This window comes from Galeopterus variegatus, unplaced genomic scaffold, assembly GCF_000696425.1.
Source record: "Galeopterus variegatus unplaced genomic scaffold, G_variegatus-3.0.2 Scaffold429, whole genome shotgun sequence".
Taxonomy (NCBI): domain Eukaryota; kingdom Metazoa; phylum Chordata; class Mammalia; order Dermoptera; family Cynocephalidae; genus Galeopterus; species Galeopterus variegatus.
Genome location: NW_007726540.1, coordinates 127,075 through 148,623, shown reverse-complemented (window position 1 = coordinate 148,623; position 21,549 = coordinate 127,075). Strand labels below are relative to the sequence as shown.

General features: G+C 38.9%; 1 protein-coding gene across 1 annotated transcript in view; it reads right to left on the bottom strand.

Annotated features, from left to right (window-relative positions):
• SHC4 (SHC (Src homology 2 domain containing) family, member 4) overlaps window positions 1–21,549 on the bottom strand; it is a 146,720-nt gene that overhangs the window by 8,187 nt on the left and 116,984 nt on the right. Inside the window, exons 10-12 of the mRNA XM_008568656.1 lie at window positions 20,451–20,511; window positions 13,667–13,846; window positions 3,466–3,719 (exon numbers count right to left, since the gene is read on the bottom strand). Coding sequence (XP_008566878.1) covers window positions 3,466–3,719; window positions 13,667–13,846; window positions 20,451–20,511 — 495 coding nt within the window. The remainder of the gene's footprint in view (window positions 1–3,465; window positions 3,720–13,666; window positions 13,847–20,450; window positions 20,512–21,549) is intronic.

Genomic DNA, 21,549 nt, shown 5'->3' with positions numbered 1-21,549 from the left:
CTCTCTTCTGATTCTTCAAGCCTTCTGGTTAAACTCTCTGCTGTGTTTTTTATTTCACTGAATGAATTCTTCAGTTCGGCAAGTTCTGCTACTTTTTTTTTCAGGGCATTGATTTCCTTGTATATTTCCTCTTTCAGGTCCTGTATACTTTTCGTCATTTCATCATGATGTCTAGCTGAGTTTTCTTGTATCTCATTCAGTTTCCTTAGAATTATCACTTGAAATTCCTTGTCAGTCATTTCAAAGGCTTCTTGTTGTATAGGATCTAGAGCTTGAGAGTTATTATCCTTTGGTGGTGTACTTTCTTGAGTTTTTGTATTTCTGGTTTCTTTTCTTTGATGTTTATTCATTGTGGCAGGGGGTTTCACAGTCCACAGGTTTGACACTATTGACTGACTAAGATGTTGCTGTGGTTGCCAATTTGGTATGGCTACCTCGGTGACTGCTCAGTTGGCCACTAGTGCCTTGTGTGTGTGGTTGCCTTGGGTCTTGGGCCTCTCCGGGGAGCCACCTCTCTGGTCAGCTTGGACTCTGCTGGGCTGCTGGATCACGGGGCCGTACCATGGGGTGTGTGGTCTCTGCTGAGCTTCCACCTCCCGTGCTGGACTTTTCCCTGTTCCATGTGCTCTGGCCTTGGCTGCTGGGATGTGCTGAGGCACCCCAGAGTGTGTGGTCTCTGCCGAGCTTCCCCTTCCCCTGCAGGATGTCTCCCTGCTCTGTGCATGCTAGGCTGGGCTTGGGATGGAGCTGGGTGGCAGAGGTGAAGCCTACCTGCTGCTGGATCGCGTGGCGGCAGCCCCCCCACAGTGTGTGTGGACTCTATGGAGCTTCTATCTCCCTTGCTGGACGTCTCTGTGCTCCGTACGCATTGGACCGGGCTGATGGATAGCGCGGCAGCATTGTGGTCTCCGTGGAATTCCCACCTCCCAGTTTCTGAGGCTGGGGAGTCCAAAGTCCATCTGGTGGTGGCAACAGTGACCCAGGGGTCTCACATTGCAAGTTGGTGGAAGCAGAGAGAGAGCACAGAGAGCTCAATTCTTGATTTCTTATAAATTAAAATCTTTTTCAGCACTACTCCTACCTAGTCATTATTATTCCTTATCCTTAAGTTTAACTGTCCAGTATAAATTGAAACTTCTATAGCTTCTTTTTTTCTTACTGGCCTATCAATAGTTTTGAAGGCTGGGAAGTCCAAAGTCCAGGGAACACATCTGGTAAGGGTCTTCTTTGGTGGCAAGCAGGAGTTCATGTGGCAGTCCAATATTCAGCAGGCAGATTTCCATGTGCACTTCAGGAGCCCAAATTTTGTCAAAGCCCAAGGGTTCAGAGTCTTCACTGATATCAGGCACGTTGGCTTTGGTCTATGACAACAGCAGCATTCAAAATGCTCTGGGAAGATAAGGGGTGGTAATGACTAGGAATGAACACAGGGAATCTTATTGAATGCTGGAAATGTTCTTTATCTTGATCTGGATGTATTCCTGGCTCCAGAAAGAGGCCCAGATCCATGCCGCATCTCGCAAACTCTTAGGTGCCACAATTCAAAAGTCCCAAAATATTTCCTAATATACCTTTTGATTTCTTCTTTGACTCATTGGTTGTTCAAGAGTGTATTGTTTAATTTCCACATTTGTGTGAAAATACCAGTTTTCCTCTGCCATTAATTTATTGTTTAGTTCCATTGATATTGGGTATGATTTCAATCTTCTTGAATTTGTTAAAATTTGTTTTCTGACCTAATATGTGATCTATCTTGGAGAATGTTCTGTGTGCACTTGAGAAGAATACGTATTCTGCTGCTGTTGGATGGAAAGTTCTATAGTGATGTTTAAGTTCTCTGTTTCCTTGTTCATCTTCCTTCTGATGTTCTATCCATTATTGAAAGTGGGTATTGAAATCCCTTACTATTTTTGTGCTGCTGTCTAATTCTCTCTTCAGTTCTGTCAATGTTTTCCTTATATATTTGGGTGCTCTGATGTTGGGTGCATATATATTTATAACTGTTATATATTCCTGGGGAACTGACACTTTTAATCATTCTATCATGTCCTTCCTTGTCTCTTTTCATAGTTTTTACTTAAAGTCTATTCTGTCTGATATAAGTATGGCCATCCTTGATCTCTTTTGGAAATCATTTTCATGGAAAATCTTTTTCTATTTTTTCACTTTTGGCCTATGTGTATCCTAAAATCTAAAGTGAGTCTCTTGCAGATAGAATATAGTTTGATCTTGTTTTTTTTATCCATTCAGCTACTGAGTGAGAGGCCTCAAGTTGTGCACTATCTCCTAATTGCACTGAGGAATGCCAGCTGCGGCAAGATACCCTGCACTCGTTTTTGTTCTCGGTGGCTATCAGGCATCCAAACTATGCTGGTTCCATCAGCACTCCATGTGAGGCAAGATAGAAACCAGTCTCTCAGGCAGCCCTCTAAAATGTTGGAATATTGGATGCATGCTCCACCCTTCTCTTGCTCCCCTACAGGAGAAGTTGTAGGCCAGGACATTCTCTCTTGGAACCTAGCTGTACTGGCTTGGAGAAGGGGCCGATGCAGATAAAGTGAAATTGCTCCTTATCCTTTTCAACATGGCTGTTCTTACTTTATGTTTATCTAAGGTACTGCAACTTCTTAACTGAATTCTGGAATTCTCATAAAGGTATTTTGGTTCATACAGGGTTGTTAATCAGTGTTTCTGTAGGGGCACAAGAGCTGGGATTCCCACTTCTGCCATTCTATGGACGTCATGACTCACATAGGCTTTGAATGCATCATGCCTCCCCACTGTCTGGCAAATTAGGCTTTGGTCTACATTCCCATCTCACATAATGGCTGTAACCTAACTTTCCAGGATTATTTTCTGTCTACAGGCATCTTCTGCTCCAGCCATATATCTTCTACTGGCTTAATACTGTTCTATTACTCTGCTCCTGTGATTCCTTCCCTATATTCCAAATGTCCTCTACTGGAAATTCTGCTCTCTTTCACCATACATGTCACCTTGCATGTCAGACCCTAAAAGAAGCCTTCTCAATTTGCCTCAACTAGAATAACCTCTCTATCCAGAGAAATACCATAATGCTTTTGTTGAACCATTCATATCTCATTCAGCCTTATTATAATTATTTAAGCACCTGTTTTATGAAATTATAAGCACCCTGAGAGCAAGATTACTTATGTGATACTAAACAATAGTCAGCCAAATCCCTTTACTTCCATGTAGTGGGTATTCATTTAAATCATTGAATTGAACTGACAAGAGCACAAACAGGCTGTCCTGTACCTGATACTCCAGGGTGGCCTCCCACTCTAACCCCTCCACTAGCCTATATTCCAGCTCCAGCTGGAAGGTTCAATAAAAAGTAAACACTTAGCCTTGAACACTATTCAATACCAGGTTTTGGACATCTTTCAGAGTATCATTATAAAACAACATCCTATGAAACCTGTAATAAGAAGTCAATGATACCTTGCCTTCAGGATCCACCAGGAGAAGATGTTTTGCCTGGCCTCCCTGTAGTCCACTTAATACATATTGGCCAGGGGATGTTGCACTCTCTCGAACCAAAAAGTCCCCGTCCTTTACCAAGAGGCTCTCTGCTGCCTTCCTGCTCAGCTTGCCATGGTAGCATTCTTCATTCCACAGCTGCTGCTTAATGTGTGGCAAAGAATGTGAGCTGGCAGGCTGGGCTGTGGCACCCGGCTGTACAGTTTCTGGTGCCTCTGAAGTCAGAACACAAAGAGAAACATCACCAAGTTACCTCCTCGTCCATCCATTCATCCATTCACTCGGCAAATATAACTTGAGGTCCTACTGTGTTCCAGGCACTGTTCAAATAACACTGTTGCTGGAACAAATCAGGGTTTTGTTTTCAGAACTCCCAACAAGCTCTAATTTAATGGTAGATCTAAACATTGCCTTTGGCTTCTGTTACCAAGAAAGGCTTGCCCAGGTGCAGGAGTTTTCTTCTCAGACAAGAAGTGGAACCAGTCCATAAGAACTGCTTTTAAAACTGCAGAGAGAGGCTCTTTATGTCCCAGGGGCTGCATGTTAAAGAGAAAGAGGCTTATTCTGTACCTGGTTAAAAATAACTTCTATAGCCATTTCCAAACTCTTTGAAAATAGCTATGGTAACTTTGGGCTATCCCTGCTTCTTAGTAGTTAGCTTTAAAAAAAAAAAAAAAAAAAAAGATGACCAGTAAGGGGATCTTAACCCTTAGCTTGGTGTTGTCAGCACTATGCTCAGCCAGTGAGCGAACCGGCTATCCCTATATAGGATCCGAACCCGTGGCCTTGGTGTTATCAGCACCGCACTCTCCCGAGTGAGCCACGAGCCGGCCCTAGCTTGTTTCTTTTTTTTTTCTTAACCAAATTACTAATTGATGTGATTCTAGACATTCTTCTGACCAAAAACTTCAAAGCTTTACTAAACCTCATAGCATTCCTATTAAATGACCATACTGTTGTTTGTGTCATTCACCTGCCTGGACAAAACAGAGTTAATGAGGTAAAAGAAGGCAAAACTTCAGGGAGGCATTGCCTGAGACAGCTCCCCAAGGCTCTGCAGAATAAATATTGCCAGAGATAAGAGCACTGGGGATGAAAGATACATCCAGTTAGCACTTAATAGTACTACTGATAATCATCATGATAATAATTATTGTGTAGTTCCCATTTATTGAGTATAACAGGCACTGCTAAAGGCTTTACATACATTATGTAGTTTAACTCTCAAAATTAGACAGGCAAGGAAATGGATCTTTAGAATGGTTAAGTGACTTACCCGAAGTCACATTAATAATATGTTGTGTATTTGAGGTTTGAAACAAGGTCTACCTGATTCCAAAGCCTAGGTTCTTAATCACCAAATTCTAAGTCCCTTGCATTGTAGTGAAAATGTTTCATTTTTCAAAACTGGTCTAGCCACTCTGCTTCTGTAGTACCTACAAAGGTCCCTAGCAGATAGCAAGGCTATCAGGATGATATACAGTATCTTCAGAAGTAATAACATAAAATTCTTATGTCTGAATCCAGGCAAAATTTCATGTTTAATATGGTAAATTTACCAAGAAAATAACCACAGAAACCAGACTTCATCTTTTTAAATGCAAAGGATCTTTTGCATAGAAACCAGCCTTCCTCTTGATTCATGCAAAGGAATGTTTGCATGTCCTTATATAAAGTCTCACAAATGAAAAATTCTCTTGACTCTGATTTTTACAAGTGTACTTCAAAAAGTTTAAGGAAAAATAAAATTAAGAGATAATACAAATCTTTCCATGAACTTTTTAAAGTACCCTTGTATGACTTATACATGACTATCCCATCATGTCATTGGTATAGGAAACCTGTGCCTTGCAGACATAATCCATGCCTCCCCTTAATATCTTATAGTATTGTTCCTACTTAAGAACTTCTTTCTGCATAACACAGTTATGATGGAACATTCACAAATACATCTTTTAAAAAATATCTTTGGTATCAATCTAATTGCTGGAAATGTTCTCTTCTACAAACAATCAAGTCTTTCTATTTTTGCCAGAAAAAGCCTGATGAAATGTGTCCAGATTTTATGAATAATACTTGAAGTTGGCCTTAGTGCTGGCTGCTTTCAGGCACAATGGAGAACTTCTAATGAGTAGTTGTGTGTGAGTTTGTGTGTGTGAGAAAGTATTTGTGTGAGTGCGGGGAGGAAGCATGCCGGGGGGGGGGGGGGTGCATGCATCTTAGTGCATGATGGCTTTTGGTTTATTCCGAGATTATGGTAAATAGCTTTTGGACAAGGATAAAACAAAAGAAAAACAGACATTATATCATCTTGAAAAGAGGCAACAGATCATGAGCCAGCTAGAGGATATGGACAGTGTTTTCCTAACACAGTTTCCCAAATTAGCACAAAGATCAGATACACTCTGCTAGAAGATTTCGATCATCCAAACATTTGCTGAAAATCCAATTCTGATAAAAGCAGAATATGTGACAGATTTTAAAATTTTTTTTAATTTTAAAAGTTACACATGCTGATTTCTTTAAATCTGAAAAACAGAAAAAATACAAAGAGAATTAGTCACCTATGGTCCCATCACTAAATACAGCCATTTTTAACACTGTACATTTTCCATTACCTTGTTCCTTTTCCTATGTAAAATTGTCTTTGAGAATAATAATCACAATCTAAACATAGTTATTTATATATAATTTCTATACAACATTTAATAAATTGTGGACTTGATGTAATTATCTTATATTTTCTCAGAAGTAGTAGTGAAGATTAAGAAAGCAACAAGGAAGACCACTCTAGATTTCAGACGAAAAAAAAAAGAAGTGATAGGAATCACGGAAGAAAGTAATCATGTCATCTTGAAGTTCCTTTTAGCAACTAAAGACATACTGTTCACAATCAGAACTTCAGGAAAGCACAGGTTGGAATGAATAGCCATACCTATATATATCTGACAGGCAAAACCTGTGAAAGGAGGAATATAGCTTAAGGAAGAGAAAAAATCTAACATGCAAAATCTGGATTAAACAATTGTAAGTAATCCCAATGAGAAAGATGAGACATTTAAAGAAACCACTGTGAGCTGTAAAGTGGCACACTGATGAATTCAATTTTTTAAAAGCATGTGTAAAAGTATTTTTTTATAGTATTGGCTATTACATTAGCAAATGACGGGAAAATTGAGATGTCCATATATAAGGGACTGGTTACATAAATTATAATGCATTTATACAACAGAATACTATAGAGAAATTAAAAATAGTGGTGACAGTCAGCTCTGAGGCCCATGGATATGTATAATAAAAATAAAAAATAAATAATGTAAATCACATGCTAATATAGACAAATCTCCAAAATAGAAAAGCGAAATAAGCAAATATAGAAGGAGGTTATCATAACTTTTATTTATTTTTTAAAAGAGATAAGAAGATAGATAAGTAGATACATACATAACTATGTATTTACATTCTGTAAGTAATCATAAGAAACTTAATATCTAGGGAGCTGGATACAGTATTAGGTCATGGGAAGGGACTTTTAATCTTTTCATTTTATACCATTCTTTATTATTTTAATTTCTTCTGCGAACATCTGTATTACTTTTTAATTTTTTAAAAAAAGTCTATAGAATAAAATGTATACAAAAGTCAGGCTAGCCAAATAGCTAAGGACACAATCAGAAGGATATAAACTTGTGAGAAGAGTATTAGGGTTGGGGATAATCTTCAGTTTTCTAAAGCCTACCCTGTTCTTGCCACAACATGTAATAATGACTCCACCTCCTATGTGGGAGAACTGTCAGTACAGTCAATTCTCATTACTTTCAGTAGTTGTGCTTTATAAAGTTTCCAAGAACACCGAATTAGTGAAAACAATAATTGTTCCTAGAGGAAATACAGAGTTGGGTTCCTACAAGCCTCAGGTTACAACATTTTCATCAATCAACACATAACCTTGTTTCATGTGGGCTTCTGTTTAAACACCTTGTTTAGTATATACTGTTGATTCATTAACACTGAATTCACAGCCAACAACATTGTAACTCACGCCCAATGTTTTTTAAATACACATATTTTCTCCATAAGGCACAATGCAGCCTTCTTATATTTAGAAACACTAGATAGCACTTCAGTGCTATGCTTGGGGGATGTTTTAAACAGTAAAATCACCAACAAGTAGTATAAAAATGTGGAAAATGTGGCACTAAATAGACCACAAAAGAAATCTTTACAGTGTGGCAGCTGAAACAAGAATATAGAGTGTTGCCTTATTTGTCCTGAGCTGGGAATGTGTGCATTGGGTGACTCCAATTTTTTGTTGCTGTGCACATATCTGCAAATGACCACAAAAGCACCATCAGTATTGATTTTGGAGTTACAACTAAATTTTAGTGAGTAAGCTAATTCTCAAATATGGAGTCTGCAAATAATGAGAATTGACTATATACTGTTTATTAGTATGGATTATTGGATTATGAAAAATCATAAAATAGGAATTTATTTGCATTATTGGGAGGAAAAATATGTTCACCTCCATAAAGTGTCTGAAAATTTCGTAGAAAAAGATGTTAACATAAAATGTTAAACATAAGTGAGAGGTTAAGATAATACCCAGAGAAAAATTATTTGTAGTATAATGGAAGAATTACATGTCTATGAAGACATATTACAAAGGCATAGCAATTAGTATATAGTAACTAATATACTGATTCAAAACAGGCAAGTGGAAAAAGTATAACAGAAAAAGTGTAATGAAGAGACCAGAAACAGATTCACATATAAAAGAGGAGCCTTGCTTAATTGACAACAGTATTAGGTAAAAGAGGAGATTATTTAACCAACACTGTTAGGAAAATTGACTCATGAATAAAGTTAGACCTCCTACCTCATATAAAATGTAAATGTCAAATGAAATAAATATTTTATTATGGAAATAAAACTATAAAGCTGAAAGAAGAAAATGTAGAAGAAGCTGGATAAAAAAGTAAACATTTAATCCAAGGACAGTATAAAGAAGACATAATAAAAATAAAAATGGAAGTCAATGAAATAGAAAATAAAAAACAATACAGAATATTAAACCAAAACCTGGGTACTTTGTAAAAATCAAAAAAATTAACAAACCTAAAAGATGAGTACTTAGGGTCGGCCCGTGGCTCACTTGGGAGAGTGTGGAGCTGATAACACCAAGGCCACAGGTTCGGATCCCATATAGGGATGGCCAGTTAGCTCATTTGGGAGAGCGTGGTGCTGACAACACCATGTCAAGGGTTAAGATCCCCTTACCAATCATCTTAAAAAAAAAAAGTAATCAAGTAAAAAGGAGACAATTACCAATAACAGGAAAGAAGGAAGGGTTATCACTACAGATCCTTCAGGCAATAAAAGAACAATGAATTAGTCCATTTTCTTTTGCTGATAACATAATACCTGAAACTGAGTAACTTATAAAGAAACAAAATTTATCTCATAGTTTTGGAGGCTAGAAAGTCCAAGGTAGGGGGCACATATGGTGAGGGCCGCCTTCTTTTTCTAATTTTTTTTTTTTTTTTTTGGATGCTGTACAGTATAGGGATCCGAACCCTCGTCCTTGGCATTACAACACTGTACTCTAACCAACTGAGCTAACCAGCCAGCCCCTGAGGACCTTCTTCTTGATGGGGACTCTATAGAATCCCGTGGGAATGCAGGGGTACATATGATGAGAACTGAGATACAGTGCATCTTAACTTGCTCAGTTGCTCTCCTTATAAAGCCCCCCATCTACTCCTTAAAAACACATTAAGCCATTAAGCCATTAATCTGTGAATGAATTAATCTATTCATTAGGGCATAGTCTTCACTATCCAATCATCTCTTAAAGGCCCCACCTTTCAAATACATTATTGGAGATTAAGGTCCAACATGAGCTTTGGAGGGGACAAACATTCAAACCATAGCAGACAATAAATAAATATATATATATACATTATATATATATAAAAGGAAAACCTCACGTGGAACTGACTCTAAGCAAATAAACTTGAATCCTACTGAGTTTCTGAGGAATTACATCGCCAAAAAAATTACAATCCCTTCTTGTCTATGGCTTTTGACCCCTGAAGAAAACTCCAACCTCTTGTGCCCACACCAACAGGAAACAGGCTATAAAAGTGGTGAAGCCCCCCCAAAAGGCACATTCTCCAACATCTACTTTAAGTACGTATATGGAGGATAACGGCAGGCACAATCCAGAGGGCACAGTTCAGGCCCACAGATGACAATGGACACCAAAAGTTCTCCCCTAAAGCTGAACCAGAGTCCAAGCGAATCACCCTCTCCCACTTCTAGCTCAGGGAGTCTTCATAATTCCTGCCTGGCAGGATTTGGTAATTGCTATGGACCAGTGAGTGCTGCCCCATGCTGGTACATTCTTCTCTTTTTATGAATATAAGTTTCTATTGCAGTTATCTTATTCCTATTCCACCATTCATTTTGGATGCAGGGGGGACAGACAACTTGACAGATAATAAGGATCCCCATCCAATCTTGGAAGCTGTAATTGTATGGGGTATTTGCAATGTCCTCCTCAGAGAGAGGGTCTATATGTTCTATGTGAAAAAAAGAGCTCACGGATATTCAAGTGGCAGAAAGGTGTACTGTAGCAGAGATAGTTAATTATCTATCAATATCTATCCTCCCTTTCAGTACATTATAGAACTCCTAAGTTTTAGCTGGGCACCCAGCTAGAGTAACTTTTCTAGCCCCCGTTGAAGTTAGGGATGTCCACATGTCTAAGCTCTGCTGATGGCAGGTGAGAAGAAATGATGTCTGCCACTTCCGGGTCATACCCTTTAAAGGAGTGTGTATGCCACTCCTTGGCTTTCTCTCTTCCTACTGGCTAAAAACAGGTGTGAGGGTGAGAGCCCAAGCAGCCACTCTGAACCAGAGATGGAAGCCAGATGTTGAGAATGGCAAAGCTGCCCTACTAGTTCTGTGCTGCCAATCTTTGAGCTATAAGGGAAAAGAAACTTCTGTCCTTTTTATACTACAGTGTTTTGGGGGGTTTCTTTGTGGCAGCTAAGACTGAAACTAATAATACACCTATACAAAAATCAGATAGTACCAAAACTAAGGATTTCCTTCTGCCATGTTCAATAAGAAAAAAGATTGTGTCAACTTTACTCTTATTGGCAGTGTGACAGGATGAACTTAGGAGCCCTGAGGGCATGCTTGAGAGATATGTATTAGGTTCATAACTCTGGATTTGTTTTTGATTGGTTTGTTTCAATTATACTGAACTGATCAATAAGATTTTGTCTGCATAAGGGGGGCTGAGTATGCTTAAGAGGCTAAAGAGGATTTTTGAGGGAGGAAAGAAGGAAACAGGAGGAACCATTGGGGGGAAGATGAAAGGGGGATTTAAAACTTTATAGGAAAGTATGCATAAAGTTACCCTACTCCATTTCTTTATTAAAACTTCTTAAGTTTTAAGAAGTTGGATTTAATTTTTTGGAGGGAGCCATGGCAGGCTAAAATTAACCTTTAAGGTGCAGCAAGAAGCCCAGGAGGGCTACGGTATGTTAAATCCAAAAGGGAAATAAAGAGTGAGAGTGTTACAGAAGCCTAAATTATTAAACATGCTGCCACCAAAGCAGGGAGACGGAGAAAGGGTGAGAAAAGAAAGCTGAATTCGGGCCGGCCCAGTGGTGCACTGCTACCGTGCGCCGCTTGGGAGTGCGGCGGCGCTCCCGCCGAGGGTTCGGATCCCACATACAGACCGGTTCCCGCTCACTGGCTGAGCGAGGTGCGGGCGCAACACCGAGGGTTGCGATCCCGTTGCCGGTCCCGGTCCGGTATGGGCGCGACACTGAGGGTTGCGATCCATTGCCGGACACGAAAAAAGACAAAAAAAAAAAAAAAGAAAGCTGAATTCAGGGAAAATACATTTTGGCATTATAACTTAGGACAAGATAAGTCTTACTTATTTTCAACTGATGAAAGGAATTTTGTTATGGATTAAGTTTGCATTTTCATATTATTGAATTGTCTATGACAAAGTTTCTTTGCTTGTATTATATTTTTAACATTAAAGACTTGATTATGAAGGAACTAGATTTGTAATCAAAGAATACCCCAGATCACCTAATTGGGACCACCCACTAAATAAATTTTCTAATAATATGTTGTGGAAGTGATCAAGTGTACACTCCTATAATGCTACTTTTAAAACCTAAGGTCCAGAAGCTTTTTTTTCAAAAATCTGTCCCTCTAACAAATACTATTTTATCCACACAGGGTATTTCACATTGAACAGTTGAGTAAGATTCCTGCAGAAATCTGAATTCATTTCATGTCCCATTGTACATTACACAGGTGCTCTCTGTGGTAGACACAGAGATGCACTGCCCAGATCTCACCTCAAGAAAGGACCAATTGTCCCAGGTGTCAGCAGTCAGCCTCCAACTGACCAGCTCTTCAGGGTCTAACTCAGCTGCCCAAGGGCTTGTCCCCCCTGGTGTGGCCCACACCCAGAGACTAAGGCAAGTGGGGCTACAGAGGCCATTATCTGGGCCTAATGTAGAACAGCTCTGACAAACCACACAGGCTCTCTGTGGGGTTGGTGAGGCTTTGTCAGGCCTGCACTGTAGCTCTACCTCCCCCTCTGCCCAATCCTACTTACTCCCCCATGCTTCCTGATATCGATCTCCATAAAGACCCTGCACATCAAGCTCCATCTTAGTGTCTGCTTCCAGAGAACCCAACTTGGTTGGGTTGGGTGCCAAGTTGAAAGACTGCAAAAAGACAGACCACTTGCCACCTGGTGACAGTGAGGACCTTTGTTTCTTAGTATAAGAGAGTTAGGGCAGTCTGGTGAAGCCCAGGCTCAACAAAACCTCCTTTTAAATTTTGTGTTGCCATTGCAGCCACACTAACTGGAAAGTTACCTTTGGCAGTTCTAGAGAAACTTCCTGGCCTAGTGAAAGGACTTTCTCAGTCAATGGTTCTCCATCTTTGGAGCAAACCAAATTTAACACCAAGCCAATCCCTGAAACCCAAAGAGCTTCAATATTTTATGAAAAGCATTTTTTGTTTATTTATTTTTCTGTTGATTGTAGGCTTTTGGCTTGTTTTGCGACACCAAGCCAATCCCTGAACCCCAACGAGCTTCAATATTGTATGAAAAGCATTTTTTGTTTATTTATTTTTCTGTTGATTGTAGGCTTTTGGCTTGTTTTGCTTTTATTTATTTATGTTCCTGTTTATGCATTTACCCTTGGAAGCAATTTGGCAGGAAAATGATGTTTGTCTTATTGTATTTTACCCACAGTATATGGTTGAAGAAAGGAGCTGTCTTATTTCAGTGCTGTATAGATTTATCAAAGGGTTTTAAATAAATAAAATTAAAGCCATCATTAAGCAGAATCAAAATAGTGGTCATTGTTCCTCATGCAAATAAACAAATTCAAAATTGTCTCCTGGTTTTGACAGCCCTTTCTTCGGCAAAAGAATATAGCAGAAACCAAAAGTTGGGAGTAAATTTAAAGTATCTGAAAGGATTGTTTTAAAACAACGTGTTAAAACCTTGAAACCCAAAACATCTCCACAAAGTTCTAATCTATATTAACTATGGTGAGGGATTGAGGTAAAGAAAGAATCCATTTAACTCCCTGAAAATGAAGCCAAGAAAATAGCCTTCTTTAAAATTAGAGACAGTGTAATGAGTTAAATAGCGACCCCCAGAAAAGATATGTTCAAGTTCTAATCCTTGGTACTTATATATGTGACCTAATTTGGCAAAGGAGTCTTTGCAGATGTAATTAAATTAATGATCATCTCATCTCACCCTAAATCCAGTGACTGCTGCCCGATAAGAGAAAGAAGAGGAGGAGTACTAGAGACACAAGGGGAAGGTGATGTGAAGACTGATGTACAGATTGGAGTGATGAGTCTATAAGCCAAGAAACATCAGGAATTGCCAGCAGCTACCACAAGCTAGGAGAGAGGCATGGAATGCATTGTTCTTGAGAGCCTCCAGAAGGAAGCAACCCTACTGACATTTTGAGTTCAGACTTCTGGCCCCTAGAACTGTGAGAAAATGCATTTCTGCTGTTTTAAGACACCCAGCTTGCGATAATTTGTTACAACAGCCCTGGGAAACTAATACAGACAGTGAGTAGCTACTTACTTCCACGGTGCCATGGGCTCACCAGTGGTTGAGCTGAGCACTGATTTCGAGCAGAACCAAGTGTACTTTGAAGAGCCTGTGTATTAATGTAGCAGGGGTCATCGAAGAGATCCAATCGACAAGTGTGCTTCATTAACAAGCTGTCTTGTTGGGACTGCGCCCCTCTCTCATGGGCATTACCTGTAGTGATTAGCAGTGATCAATGCATTACGTTTTTGCTTTGTAAACAGTAAATAAAATCATGTTTGAGTCTAGAATTGATATGAAGCTAAAGGCCACACCCACCCCATACAAGGATTGAATATCAACGTAAAATCAAGATTTTTGAGGGAAAGCCACCCTCTCACTGGTATCCCTTCCTCTCTCTGCCCCACCCCTCAGCTGACCCATTGCTTCCACAGTAGACAGGAGAGAAGCAGGAAGATCCAAAAGAGGAATGGTAAGAGAAGAGGGCCAATTGTCTCAGCGAACAGCATGAACTGGCACCCAACACTGCTCAGAGGGATAGCCCAGCAAGCAGGAAAACACGTGTCATACTGAACTCGAATATCTATTATTTAACTCCTTTTCAAAAAATTCATTAATTAATTTAAAATTCTTCCTGAGAATTAAACTTATTTTAAAATAAATAAATAAATGAATAAAATAAAATTACTGTGAGTAAGAAGTCTGGCTTCTCTCTATTCCCAGAGTTTTCTCTTGCCAAGCTCAGCCTTGCACAGATTGCTGATGTTTAAATCTGTTATTCAATGGAAAGGACTCAACCCTCAGGTAATCTCCTCCTCCTCTCTTAGTCTGTTCTCTCCCCTTCCATTCTAGTACATATATTATGGCCAAAATGATCTTTTTAAAACTGAAAATCTGATCAGTTTTCTCAGAGGGTTAAAAACCCTTGAACTGCTTCACATACTTGTTAACAAGCTGCAGGCTCTGCTGTCTACCTGACTTCCCTTCCACCTCTCTCTTCCACAGTCTCTGCCTGGGGCTGCATTGGCCCTGCAGTCTGATCTCTGCCATAAAGCCCATCTCCTCTGATTGGCCTGCTCTTCCCTCCCCTTCTTCATCACTGTCATCCTTCAGATGTCAGTTTAAACATCTCTTTTTCAGGAGAGCCTTCACTGACTTTCCAGATAAGACTAGGTCTTTCTACTTTCTTAGCAGTTTGTACTTAACCTTCAAAGCCCATATCACAAGGATAATTAATTCTATCATTCAAGTTATTATTTGCTTAATATCTGTGCTGCATCTAGACAGCACGTTCCATAAAAGCAGGGATCCTTTCTGCCTTGTTCACAGCTGCAACTCCTGCACATGCCTGGCACATAATAGGACATCAACAAAGGGTTATTAAATGCATGGATATTAGCATCATATTTCACTACTTTATGGCATGAAGATGGCTCCACCCTAAGAACACCAGGATAGAATGTTTTTGCTTTTCTGTTTAAACAAATACATTTACAGTTTTAGCTGTATGTGCTACAGGATCACCATAAGGCTGCACCTAAACTAGAAACATTCCATTGTTTTGCCATAAAACATTAGAATTTCTATTGCTTCAGTCATTAAACTCTTTCTATGTGACCCAAGAAGGTCCAACCTCATATGGTGAGTAGTGCAATGATTCTTGTAACTCATAAGAGGGAAAGCCTAAGAGTACAACAAGTAGGGGAAGCCCAGTCAGAGGACTAGTCTTACTACCCGTTCCTCCTTTACTCCTTGTCTGTCTGTCGGCTGTTACATGTCATCTTGTCACGTGTCATACTCCATATGTGGGGTATCCTGAGAGTAGTGGGGTTTCTACAGAGGGAGGGGCCGACAGGATGCCTCATTTGTTTGTGTGTTTTGCAACATATGACAGTTTCCATGTGCTTGGTTAAGTGGATTTATGAGTTTTATTATCTAGTTAACTAAACTTACTGTCACAAATGGAAAGTGGTTAAAAGATCACTGCAAAGAAATCAAGTATTGAAGATAATTCTTTCACTCTTAGTACAAGCTCCTCCTTAGCTACATTATGAGCTTATAAACAAGAATAATCTAATCAGATCAGAACTTTGGTCCCCAAAATTTAAAATTATCAAGACTTGAAATGTAGATTTATATCTATTTATCAATAAATGCTCTAAATGAATACTGGGCCTTGAAATATTATCTAATGATAGTGTAGTATTCAGCTGTTGTAATTAGCAAGACCTAAAAAAAGTTTATGTATTATCAATTCTCTAACTTTAAAATTTTCTATATTTGTCTGTTTTATAACACATGTATAATAATATATCAGTATACGTTTATATAACTTATACACAATTGAATAATAATTTATTTAGAAGTGCCTGCTCATAGAAGTTTACTGAAAGTGGAATATGATCAAAAGTAGCTAGGAGGTCTTCTCCTAAGTATATATGGACCTGAGTTCAAATCTCTGTGGTATCTCTTACTATCTGTGTGGTCTGAGGCAAGTTAATTAACCTCTCTAAGACTCAGTTTTCATAAATGTAAAATGGGGATGCCAAGCTTTAAATACAGTTGTGAAGATTCAATGAAATATTGGTGAGACAGTGAGCATAGTGCCTGCCTTATAGTAGGCATTCAATAGATAGTTCTCATCGATACTCAGTTGTTCATTTATGCATTACTACTGGATCTATGTATATAATACTAATTTCTTACTGCAACATCCTCCCCCACCCTTTCTTTGCCTAACTCCTATCTGTCCTTTAAGATTCTGCTCTGAAGCCATCTGCTTCAGGAAGCCTTCTCTTGAGTCCTTCCCTCTTCTAGGTTGGATAAGGTGCCACTCCATAACATACTCATCTGTTTACTTGTCTGTCTTCCCCCTTGAGACTGCAAATTTTTTGAGACCTTGAGGAGAGACTATGACCCATTTATTAGTGTATCTTCTGCATCTTCAGTGCCTGATATGAGGTAGGTGCAAAAGAGAAAACTTTCAGGTGAATGAACAAATGACAGAATATCTATCCAGAATATCTTTCTTAATATAGTGTATCTTCTGCATCTTCAGTGCCTGATATGAGGTAGGTGCAAAAAAGAAAACTTTCAGGTGAATGAACAAATGACAGAATATCTATCCAGAATATCTTTCTTAATATATTTGACCCAACCATGTTCTGAAGACTCTGAGTCAACCTTTAGCACAGGGCACTGTCTCATCTGCCCCCTTACAAAGCATTAGCCCGAGCTAATCACATCAAGTTTATCAACCCATGAGGTTCCACACAAGTATCAGTGTCTATACACAGTCTTTCGTAAAAACTTCAATTCCTTTTTTGAAATGTGCCATCATATTAAGTTGGCAATGTTGTCTTAAATTAAAACATGGACATCTATACCCCACCCTGTACCCAAATTTAAAATCATTCTAGGCTGAATTGTGTGGTTGGTGAGAGTTTAGCCATACATGCCAGCTATCATGCATTCCAAAAGTTCTCCGTGCCAAGAATTACTCAGAGAACCTATCCAACCTGCCTCAGAGAAGATTTGTGACATAAAATATATATATACACAGTGTACATACTGTAAGTAATAAAATTTTTCAGTGTAAGCCCTTAGGGTTTGTGGGAATTTAATGTCTTTTTTATTAAAAATATCAACATTTCCATGTTAACTTGAAGGTTGGGGAAACGTTATTCTATTTTGCTAATTATTTTTTCCATAAAAGAATTTAGTATTAAGGATACAGATCTTTTCTATGCCTAGTGATAAACACAATTAACTCCTTCAACAACCAGAAGCCTATTGCAGTATTTATAATATACCAGTATTTAAGTTTTAAGTCAATATTTGAATAAATAAATGTCTTAGGAGGAAAAAGCTAAATCTTATTGAAAATATTTGTATGGGTATCTCTCAAATGCTTATGTATGAATCTTTGAGAAAAGACAGAAAAACAACACACTTGCTATTTTGGCAACTGCTATTAATATGCTCACTGGTCACTCTTTAATTTCAGATTTTTTTTTTTTTTTGGCGGCTAACCAGTACAGGGATGAGAACCCCTGTGACCTTGGGGTAAAAATGCTATTCTCTAACCAAATGAGCTAACTTGCCAGCCTTCAGATCACTTGTTAAATACACACACAAGTAGTCACAGGCAGGTCCCAAGATAGGAACACCTGATTCATGGGTGTCTGGGGATAAAAGGACACGGTAATAGGAAACTCCCTCTTGCTACAACAGGAGGGACCTTACTTGTCATGGCCCTTTTAACATGAGTTGAGTCTTTCTATCCCACCACGGTTTTAGTGGCTGAGGCTTGGGGAGATGGTTTCCTAGCATTCCGGTTCCCCATTGGAACTCAAAATCTGCTTCTCTATGGAAACAATGTTGTAGCTCAGTGATTTATGGGGGAGGAAGTATCTAGATGGAGGACTTTTTTCAACTACAAACACCATCTGTTATCTCCCTAAGATTCTGAAAAGTTCCCTGTTACAATCATTACTTTAGAGCCACCATTAAGAAAGGCAGTGCACAACAGAATTTTCTATTCTGCATTTGTAATTTTAAAATGTACATTTAAGCTACAGTATAGGCAAACAAGAATAGAATATATGGCACACTTTCTAAGAGTTAGCTATCATGGCTAAAATTAATTATAAGGAAAAATATACCCGAGCTCCAAATAAACTTTTATTACAAAGACTGCCCATGTGTTTGGATCTGCTTATAGTGGCTTAGGGCACACATATACCACATAAGAATGAGGAGTTATACTGTTTTTTTTTTAAAAAAAAACGAAATCAAACCAAGATAATCGGAAACAATAAATTGGACTCTTGACAAGGTTACACTTAAAAAAGAAAAATATTGAATAAATAAGGTTGAAATGATACCTCCATATCTATTAACTCTTTCATAAATTTATGCTTTCAGGGGAAGACTGCTTTAAAATGTAAAAAAAAAAAAAAAATTCAAGGTGAAAGAGCTCTTGGAAAAAAAGAAGGAAAACCATGCCTGTTTTCTTCAGTGGTTGTTGCACTATGATTTAGCACACTCAGCATATCAGCATATTTCTAGAAATGTTGAGCATTTTCACTCAGTGAGTTCCCTTTAGAAGCTGGGCAACTGAAAACAGGAGAATGTGGCCAGGATGCCTGTTTAATGGAGAGGAGGGAGAAAAGCTGGGAAGGGAAGTATCTGGGCAGGGCTGAAAATGTTGGAGTTCCTCAGGAGTCTGTCGTAGGTTCAAGACTCATCTTTCTCTCTTTCCCCCTGTACTCTCTCTGTGCCAGTGATCTGGGAACTGGTCCTAGTGCACTTAGTTCTGGTTCTCATTTGCTTATGGTCTCTCTCTCTCTCTCTCTCACACACACACACACATACACACACACTCTCTCTCTCTCTCTCTCTCTCTCTCTCTTTCTCCTTCTCTCCCTTCCTCCCTTTCTTCTTTCCTTCTCCATCTCTCTGTCTGTGCCTGGATAATTCTCACTCATCCCTTAGGTCTTGGTTTGGTTGTTACTTTCTTAGGGAGACCCTCGATAGACCTCCAGATTAAGTGCCAGTTGTGTCCCTATGCCTACACCTAGCACAGTGCCTGATTTGTAGAAGGTCCTCAATAAATAGTCATTGAGTGAGCGGTTGAATAAATGAAGAATATATGAATGAGATAAAGCAGGACATGGAAGTATTCCCAATACTTCCTGTTCCTGACTGTTAAATCCTTAGGTCAGGAATTTCCAAGGGTGAAATTCCTGGAATTTCTTTAATTTAATTTGTTTAGTCATATTATTAAGAATTAGCTTCGAATTTTAAATAACTTTAAAGAATGGCATGGAATTTAAATTCCTACCAAAAGAAGCCATGTTTTTAAAGAATTTTAAGTACTTCCATAGCTCATTACTTCTTTTCACAGGGTAGAGGAGGGTGGTAATCATAGTTATACCAGAAACAGTAAATCTCCATGTATCTCCCACTACATAAAAAATAATAAAATTAATAGATTATAAGTGGCATAATTCCATAGGAAATATAAAAGTATCTTTGGAAGTGACTACCTTCTATGTGGCAAGTTCCTGCTAATTTAACTTGAGTCGTTTGACGTGGTTATACACCTTTATCTTCCACTGCAGTATTTATCTCTAAATAAGTCTCCAAAGCTGCAAAACTTTCCTTTCCAAAGAAAGAATAATAAACACTTTCAACAACTTACAAAAATGAAATGACTAATCAGCAGTATAACTTATTCTTATGAAAATATATTTCCAGTGTGATAGCTGATGCTCTACATTTGTGTTGTGGAAAAGTTCTGCCCAGTATCAATCATCACATGTAGTAACAAAATATTTAATACTCTGGCAAGTATGGCATGGACAGGCCCCTAATTGGAACTCTCACATTTCAGATATCTTTTTGTTCCCTTTGCCAGGCTGGAATAAAGGGTTTATTTTAATCCTAGTGGATTTGACAGGCACCAATTTTCACATTAGTTTACTGTCTGATTTGAAAGTGGAATTCCCTTGAGTTTTGAGCAGTGAAAACACCTTCCCAGCAAGATAGCTTTCATGATGTCAAAGCAGTGAAAGATCCCGTAAAGCAGAACCATCAGCATAGTGGATCACACAAGAGCAGGGACAACCATGCACTTTCCTAGTGATACACATGCAACGTTTTGAGCCTCTTTGGGAAGCCTGCAGCCAAAGGATTACATGTTTAGTTATATACACCTGACTTTTCCATGAAGTATTTAAGAGCAAAGGACACACACATACATATGACTTAAAAGGAATAAGGAGGATACAAATGGGGAAGTTATTGTACTTACCTATTGCCCTGCTTTGTTCTAAACAGTTCTCATACATGCTGCTGCACTTGGAATTTCCAGGCTGTAGAAACAACAAATTATGAAACATTTACAAGCATAGTACACATTCACAAACTTAAAAGCAAACAAACAAAATACTAATACTACTCCCAAAAGAATATAGGAGACAAATTCACTTTCTGACACGGGAAACGTCTGACAGGTAACAAAAGGAAACAAATTTTGGGTGCGGAGAGTACACTCCTTTCACAGTCCATTGCTTTGGAGCTGCAGAGGTAAATGTGATTGGGTTGGGAGGGCATAAGGCTACCGGTGTCCTGAGTCCTAAGAGTTACTGCTTCTCCTTGGGAGGTCACATTCCAGAACTCAATCCAAGTCCCACCCAGAAAGTAATTTTCAGGACATGAGTATAAATACTGGCCACGTAACCAACTTCTATTTAACTCTGAATTGACAGATTGGAGCTCTACTCTGCTGAGGTTGTGCAAGGCTCACTTCTTATCCCTGAAAATCTCATTCAATCAGGGCTTCAATCATCCCTAAACATATAGTTCTCTTCAGCAATGGAATGGAGATCCACTGATGCCTCTGATAAGGGCAGTGTCTATGCTTTAGAAAGATTAATCCAACAGGAAGGTTTGAGGGAATGAGATTGGAAACACGAAAGGGGCTTTCAGAATCATCTTGGCAAGTGATGACCAGAACATAGAAAGGTACAATAGGAATGAAAAGGTTTGGGTGGATTCAAAAGATATTTTTATGGTAGAATCATAGGTCTTGAAGACTGAGTCGATATGGGGCCCAAAGTGTAAGAAAAACAAAAAACTGTAGATTAGCGAAAGAGTGGCAGTGCCATTAATAAACATGAGTAAATCAGTAGAGGAATCAAGTTTAGAGTCAAGGAGAAAATGTTGAGCTCAACCTTGATATAAATAAACAATGTAATGCAATGTGGCACTACAGATGTAGGTAAGGGCCGAAGACAGAGAAGTTGAAGGAAGTGCACACACAGAGGTGAGATGCCAGAGGTGAGATGAAGGGCCAAGGGCAGAGCCTTGGAGGACGCTTGCATGGTGGTAAGGTGAGGTCTGATTTTCAG